This window comes from Gavialis gangeticus, unplaced genomic scaffold, assembly GCF_001723915.1.
Source record: "Gavialis gangeticus isolate Ggan-Ray unplaced genomic scaffold, GavGan_comp1, whole genome shotgun sequence".
Taxonomy (NCBI): Eukaryota; Metazoa; Chordata; order Crocodylia; family Gavialidae; genus Gavialis; species Gavialis gangeticus.
The window spans coordinates 56,441,396-56,449,472 of NW_017728994.1; the positions used below are offsets into that span (position 1 = coordinate 56,441,396).

General features: G+C 41.4%; 1 protein-coding gene across 2 annotated transcripts in view; it reads left to right on the forward strand.

Moving 5' to 3' along the window:
• Positions 1 to 8,077, forward strand: part of TDRD1 (tudor domain containing 1) — an 85,399-nt gene that overhangs the window by 5,617 nt on the left and 71,705 nt on the right. Inside the window, exons 2-5 of one of the 2 annotated variants that reach the window (XM_019502860.1) lie at positions 2,160 to 2,495; positions 3,939 to 4,003; positions 6,250 to 6,394; positions 7,954 to 8,059. In XM_019502860.1, coding sequence (XP_019358405.1) covers positions 2,219 to 2,495; positions 3,939 to 4,003; positions 6,250 to 6,394; positions 7,954 to 8,059 — 593 coding nt within the window. In that variant the 5' untranslated portion in view covers positions 2,160 to 2,218. The remainder of the gene's footprint in view (positions 1 to 2,159; positions 2,496 to 3,938; positions 4,004 to 6,249; positions 6,395 to 7,953; positions 8,060 to 8,077) is intronic. The other variant, XM_019502861.1, reaches the window with a different exon arrangement.

Genomic DNA, 8,077 nt, shown 5'->3' on the forward strand with positions numbered 1-8,077 from the left:
TGTAAAAATACTCTTTTTTTTAAACTTTATTTTATTTTTTTGGTAAGAATTGTCCCTTTGGTATTATGAAAGGAATGTCCCTTAGTTAACATTATATAGGGAATAAAACGACTCTTTTTCTCTTAACTATAAAAATACTTGGGGTTTTTTGGTAAGAATTACCTCTTCGGTATTATAAATTACTCTCTGGGAAGCTCCAGTAGGTACAGAGCATAAGTGGTTTGTGCAAATCACAGATCATAAACCTTGGGTGTCTGAACTTCCAAACTAGATAGCATTGGATAAGTGTTTGCGATGCTAGCACAACACTTTCAGTGTGCAGCACTCGTTATCTTAATAACGTAATCTTTGTCTGTGAACGGCGTACTTGTCTGTAATGTGATGATCTTACAAAGCAGAAATGCTTCCTATCAAACGGCTCAGTTTGGTAGAAGCTTCTGCAGCGAGGGAGTTGCTCTCCTCATTGAGGACTAAATGCATGGAAATGTATAGCTTAAAAAAATTAATTTTAAATCAAGCAAGTGTCCTATTGACATATCACAATAAAAAGCATGCTTACATGGGGGTATGGTTGCTTCAAGACTTTCCAGAACATTTAGGGTAGGGATGCAACCATGTAAAATTCTTAATCATAAATTATTGTTTCTGAAACGAAGCACCTCAAAAAAAGCTAGTCAGAAAGTGTCCCTTTTAGCAATAAGTTTAGGCTATTTGTAATGTTACAGCAAAGTCATGTCTTGTACAGTGGGTTCCTTGATTCTTCCTCGTTTTCTGCACCTGTGGAGTTGTCATGGCTAATGATGCTTTTGTCCCTGTATTAAAACTGGATTTGCTTAAGGGCAGGGAGATCTATTTTTTAGTCTGGCATTCCTTTAGTCTAGCTACTTATTGACACTAGGTTTTGCATAATATAATTTTTATTTTTGATACTAAATATTTCTCGGAAGTTTCATACTTGAATTGGAGGCCGTGTTCTGAGAGAGAGAAATGAATGCTTTTGCACACGTTATCCACAATTATGATGTGTCAGTTGGTTCTAGATTGGACTTATCCATGTAGTTGAGATTTTTAATTGTTGGCTTATCAGCCTGTCACAGAGCTCAGTTTACTCACTTTAGGTAGCATGTTTAATGTTGCTTCAGGAAAGATGAGCTAAAATAGTTTGGGCAGAAAGTAGTCATGCAGCTGTTGCTCAGAAAGTCATTCCTTTGAAGGCCAAATAAGGAGTTTGTATTATAGTATTCATTGGTACTCACTTGTCTCTATTGTGATCCTTTTTTTGTAAATCAGTAAATAACTTAACAGAAAGGTGTCAGGTTTGTTTTGGCTTCCCATCCCCAGTCCAGATATGGACTGTGGGAATCCCTGTGGGCCAGATCCAGACTCTTCTCCAGTGTTAGGGTGAGCAGCAGTGGTGTTAATCCCTGCAGGTGTCTTGATCAGCTACTGTATTGGTTCAGGGAGCCATAACACTGCTACTCACTTCCTTATTGCCAGACTGGCAGTGGGTGGTGGGGCAAAAGTGGGCCCCACAGACCCCTCTGTCAGCTCAGGGAGCTGCAGGAATGAACACTGCTGCAGCTGCCTTCCCTGCTCCTGATTCCTGGTTCCCCCAGGAGCCCTGTAGTCTGTGTCTTACACTTCTGATTTAACACTTGTAGTAACCACCCAGTACTTCTGTGCTACACAGTTGTAGTGAACAGGAGCTTCTGTAAAGCAAATGCCAAAAATCCCTTTTAAACCAGAGGCTTGAATTGTTCCTTCTCCTGATAGCCTTTGCAAAATCTAAACTGGATGTTTTCTCAGCTTACAACATTTGAAAACCCCACTCTGGCTTGTGGATAGGAGGGTGCAACATCTATTACATTAGGAAACCTCATGCCTTTGAGCTCTCTGTAGCTTAACAATGAGAGACTGCTGATTTCTGTCCATTGTTGCTACTTATTTTGGACTGCTTTGTTTAGTAAAGTGGCTGAAATGTTAAGTAAGAAAAATAAATCACTGTTTATATTTTAGGATAATAATTCATGGACATTTTTATCATTAGGCTAATAATTAATATTAAATTTTTTTATAGCTAAGCTATATTTAAATATTTTAGAGTTGAATGCCATATCCAGTAAAAACATGAGTCTAACTGCCTTTCTCTCTCTATCCAGGTTTAAGTAGTTAAGACTTTTGTGATATCAAGGAAGAATTTGGGGTAGATGTTTACAAGATGGCTCAACGGTTTCACAAAAAAAGCCAGGAGACCAAAATGCCAACTGAATCTTTAAGAAGCCCTTTCACTTATCCCAACTTCTTGTTGAAAAGCCCTGACCTTGGAGGTAGCTACAGGTTGCCCAACAGCAACTTCTTCTTTTGTGAACAAACCAAACAGTTCTTTGCTTGTCAGAACAGCTCAGGAAGTGCTAGCACTACTTCCACCATTGAAATGGTAAACAGCTTTAAACAGAAAGAGATTGGATCAGAAATAAGTGGCAGAATGCAAACAGGTGATGGAGCATACCCTCTCTTAAAATGGTTTCTGCAGCTATTTTTATATCTATGTATAACACATTCACACATGTAGTTGAACTTCCAATCTAATATGAAATTATACCACTCTGAATAAAACTGACATGAATAGCTGGTAAAAGGGTAATGCTGTATGCATGCATGTATGTATAGACATACAAGTTATTGCACATAAATGTCTAATCAAGGAAAAAGCTTGTTAACCTACCATAATATTTAATAGAGTCACTTCAGACTTTATTTTTAATCACATTTTTTTTATTTTTAAATGCTTGTTAGGTCTTTCATAGAAGTAACAAGGGTAACTGACATTGTGCATTCAACGGTATTATAAGCAGACTCTCAAACTCTAAAATCAATTATTTTGTATAAGCCAATTGGCTGTAATGAATGACAGTGTTTCACAGTGTGTCTCGTGGCCACCCTGCAAGTAGTACCTTCTCTGCTACCACCTCCTCCAGCCTCTGATGTGGCAGCTCCCTACCTCCTGCCTGCCTCTGCCTCCTCTCCTGGAGCAGCGGGACTTCCCCCCCCTCCCTTCCCCCCTCTCCCTGCTGCCCAGCCCTGGCAACAGCCACCACTGTGACCCCGCCCCACTTTGCCTACACCCTTCCTGCTCCCCTCCCTGCTGGGTGTCTTGGGGGGCACTGCCACCATGACCCCCCCCTTCCCTCTTCTCCCTGCTGCCCAGCCCTGGCAACAGCCACCACTGTGACCCCGCCCCACTTTGCCTACACCCTTCCTGCTCCCCTCCCTGCTGGGTGTCTTGGGGGGCACTGCCATCCCCTACCCCCTCCCCTTCACCCTCAGGCAGGGAGGTGGGGGGAAGCCCCACTGCTCAGGTAGCTGAGGCATTTGCCATCGCCACAAACTTCCCCAGCAGTGGTGCAAAGTTGGGCCCACACAGCCAATTGCTGCTTGCACTCTTGGCAGCACATGTACAGTTGGCCAAAAGCGTTATAGACAGACAGACCAAGCCCTTTATTATAATAGAATTAAGTTAAGAAATATATTGGGTGTTACTTCCTGATGATAGTAGAAGAGTTAGACCAGTTTGACATGACTTCTTCATCTTTAAATTTTGTGTGATCAGATCCCCCTCTCCCTTTTTTGAGTTGCATCTGTGTTTTTAATGCATATGATTCCTATTCTGTGCCATTTGCTGGGTGCACGGTGTGCTTGTTTTGGTTCTATTTTTTGTTGAGCATCTTGTATTACATAATAGAGCTGTCACTGTACTATGACATGACATGGAAGTTTTAATATCCTTTGTGTGATGGCTGACTTATGTTAAATTGCAGAAGCAACAGAAGTAGCTGTCACTTAAATTTCATATTACTTGTTCTGTAGCTTGACTGTTGAAATTATTCCTGTTAGTATAATGAAATTATAATATCAAATGAACACTTTTCTCTTTTTAGGAAATTCAGTGGGAACCACCAGCTGCAAAAATAGTCTGGTACCTTCAGCAGGGAAGGTAAAATCAGTGAGTTACTAACTCTTTACACCAAATATTTTGAATTGCACAAACCAAGAAATGGTCAGCATGTATTCCCCTCCCTGCCTTCTTTGTAGAGTTTCTGTGATTTTGCTCTATTTTCTGCTTTGCTGTATGAAATTGACCATTGATTCCCCAAAGTTACTTAGAAAAATATACACTGGGTATTCTCATTGATAATTAGAAATTTAAAGTGGTTGAATATTTAACTGGCTTGTTTAAAAAAAAAATTAACTGCTTTGTGGTTCAGCACTGTCTTCATTGTAATTTACAAGAAGTATATAAATTATTACAATTTCATATTTTTTCTGATGTCTTGAATAAATTTTAGTTCTAAATTCCTTTTATTTTAAAGGTGGTGTTAGATGCGTAATGTGTTAACAGCAAGCAACATAATTTAAAATAGGCAAAAACTTGAGGGATGTGCTTAATTTCCTTCTCCATCAGTATTTTTCGTATGTAGCTTTCCTAAAGTTCTTCTGATGTTACAATTGGACAAAGATGAAAACTTTCTTAAAAGGTTTTGCTTAAAGGCCTCCCTGTTTTCCTGTAGGTCCTTGTATTGATTAGCCACATCTTCACACCATTAGCCAGTAAAGTTCAGTTTTTGAGTCTGCAGTTGTTGCACACCCTGAAGTAATACTATAATACGTGCAGCTTCTTATGTTTTGGGGGTGGTACAACGTAGGAAGACGGGTGCCTCGGCCATTCAATCTTGAACTTCATCTAAGTGGCTGGTTCACAATGCAGATGGGTAGTAAGCAAATATTTAGCACTTGGCTTTTCGGTCAGATGCACATTTAACTGTTCAAATATTGGAAAAAAAGCTGACATAGTGGAAGTTGAAAAGGGATCTGATTTAAAAAAAAAAACGCACGCAGTGATTTTTTTCAGGTATTGCCAGTGAATCTTGTGGCTATGGTGGCAGAGGCTTTTTTCTGTTCCTTTCCATCCCCTCAAGTTGGGGCAGCTGCTCCAGTTGCGTTGCTTTAAATTACACAACTAGACAGAGGCTGTATCTACCAAAGCTTACTTTTTGTCAGATGCTGTGAAGTAGGCTGCAGCCCACGAAAGCTCGTGGCTCTCTGAACAAATCTGTAAGGTGCCACCCTACCCTGTCTTCTGCCTGACTTCAGACTAACATGGCTGTCTGTCTTTCTTATTTGGAGTTCACAATGTAGTGAGACGCAGTGCTTTAACTAGCTCAATTTAAAAACAAACTTGGTTAAATTGATATAAAAACTATGTATAAGATATACCCTGCTACAGTGTAGTGGGGTATTCAGTTTTCAATGTCAAGCTGTTAAGGTCCCTTTCAAAAGTGAGATCCAAGGCTCATGTTTTTTTCTATAATAAATGTTGTGTAGCTAATTGCCAAAGCAAATGAATTCACCCCCTTCAGACTCCTACAGTGATGATGATAGTTGTTCAGGATTGAATTTTAGAACTTCTGTACCAATGGTTTTCCACCAGGGTGCCGTGAGATCCTTTTGGAAGGTGCTGCACACAATATTAGCACTGTTAGGGGTGCACACACCTATACGAGATTCACAAGATAAACCCAGAAAATTCAAATAGGAATCCATAGTGTCAAAAACATTCTGATGTTGGCATCTTTCTGAGTTTTTGCAACAGAAGAATTGTTCTATTATTTTTTTTGCAGTCAGTAAATAAATGAAAGCTAAGCATTTTCTGAGGGGTGACCTGAATCTAATAAGGTTGAAAACCACTCTTCTAGTGACATGCCTATTAATTGTCAGTACCAGAGCACTTCGGTGAGTAAAAACATAATACTGCTAGATGACATCAAGAGTTGTGACTTCAGTGGATTAGTGCACTCAGAAGCCACTCTATTTTATATATCCCTTGCTTTCTTTGCTTATTAAACAAATAGGAATGCTCTGTAGGAATTCCTGAATAACTGTGATCCAAAACTATATTTAACTGGAACAATTTGGTATTTAACTTTAACTTAAAAAAGAAAAAAAGAATGCAGTGTTATCTCTTAATGGTTCTAGATTCAGAACCTTCACCAGATAAAACTTGTTCTGTATTTAACACCATGTGGCAGTTGTTAAAGCAAGTAGGATGTGTTGTGGGATTTGCAAAATTTTTAGCAATTTTGTTTTGGGATAAGCAGTCTTCAACTGCATGTAACTTGTATTTGAATATTTCTAGTCCATGTGATTTAAGCTTTAATTTAAAAACTATCATTTAGATTTGTTTCCTTTTAGACTGTCAGTTCTGACTTCCATCATGCAAAGCAGAAGTTACATAATTCCCCTGATAATATTTTATCTGTAAACTGTGATTTGAAATTGCACAATCCATTGGTGCGATTCCCTCGGATAACTACTTGCCATCATTGTGGTCTGTCTGGTAAGTCTTCCTGTTCCAAAGGCATAGCCACGCTGAGTTTTGCATTAGTTTACAGTGATGCACAAAAGGATGTTACCAAGGCTATGTGATACATAAATATACCTGCCCACACTTGCATCAAAAGTAAGTTATGTTTTACATTAGAGGTGCACTGATACATTGGTCTGATGTTGGATTGGCACTGATACAAAAAAATTTAATATACTGGAAATCTGCCATATCAGGCCAATTAATTTGGCCAGTAAATGGCGTGTGCAGCTGTGGCACAGCACAGGCGGTGAGGAGACAGTCTGGCAGTGTGGAGAGCTGCCTCCAGCTGGTAAGTCTGGGGGGTGGAGGGGGGAAGGGGCATGGAGGGGGAGAGGGCAGATCAAGGCCTCCATGGGGAGGGAGGCATGGGGCAGGGACTGCCCAGGTGGGTGCAGGACAGAGCTGCAGCTCATCCAGGGTTGGGGGAAGTAGCTGCCATGTGCTGCTCATCTGGGAGCTGCTGGTCCAGTGGCTCACTTGGTGGTTGTCTGGTGGCTCCTGCTGCTGCTCCTGCCACTAGTCCAGGAGGGCCCAGGAGGCGTGTGCCCTGGGATCTGCATGAGGCAGGCTGGGGCTGGAGGTACACCAAGCTCTTCCCAGTGGGGTGGGGCTTTGGTGGGAGGGGCCAATTTGTGACTGCCCCTGTAGCTCCCTCCCAGCACAGCCCTGCCCCTCTGGGAAGAGCTTGGTGCAGCCCTGGTCCCAGCCTGTGCTGCACAGATCTGGGGGCACGCACTCCACCCTGTGGCCTCCTGGATGAGCGGTGGAAGTCGCCGGATGAGCAGCGAGTGCTGGACGAGGTGCTGGACCAGTGGCTCCCAGGTGAGTGGCGAATGGCGGCAAGAGCCGCAACCCTCCTCCCTGGATGAGCCGCGACTTCCCTGTGCCCCACCCTGGCTGGGCAGCCCCTGCCCCACATCTCCCCATGGGGGGGGCCTTGATCAGGGCCCCCCCACCCCTTCCTGCTCCCTGCTCCTACCACACCAGACTTACCAGCTGGAAGCAGCTCTCCACATTGCCAGGCTGGTATCGGAAATTAGTTCGGTATTGGTTGGTATGCCTCCTTAAAAATCGGCGATCAGTATCAGCCATAAAATTGTCTATCTGTGCACCCCTATTTTACACTTAATTTTAACTTTGGAATAGGCATAGTACATACTTTATTTTAAATTTTTGAAGATTAAGAATCATCAGACAGAATTGTCAATAAAATCAGTCTGCTTTGAAAAGCCAAGAGTAACACAGCAGAGGCAGTTTAACACTGTTTGCTGAAGTACTTGCTTTTTCGTTGGAGAGAGAGAATGAAATTCTAAGTAGCTAAAGCAAAAGAAGTAATGGTAAATGTTTATACCTACTTGGGTGCATATCTGCACCCTTTCTTTTAAATACCTGGACAAAGCTTAATTTAAAATGCCTTCTTATATAATAATCTAACAGGTAACTGATCATACATGTAAAGTTACCTTTTATAATGATTGTTACCTATTTATCTGTTTGTGAGGCACAGTACTGACTCTAATTTATTTTAGGGTCCCTGAGATGTTCACAATGTAAACAGACGTATTATTGCTCTGTAGACTGCCAGAAGAAAGATTGGTCATCCCATGTTGTTGTATGCAAGCCAGTTAAAAAGAAGTAAGTTAAGACACTATC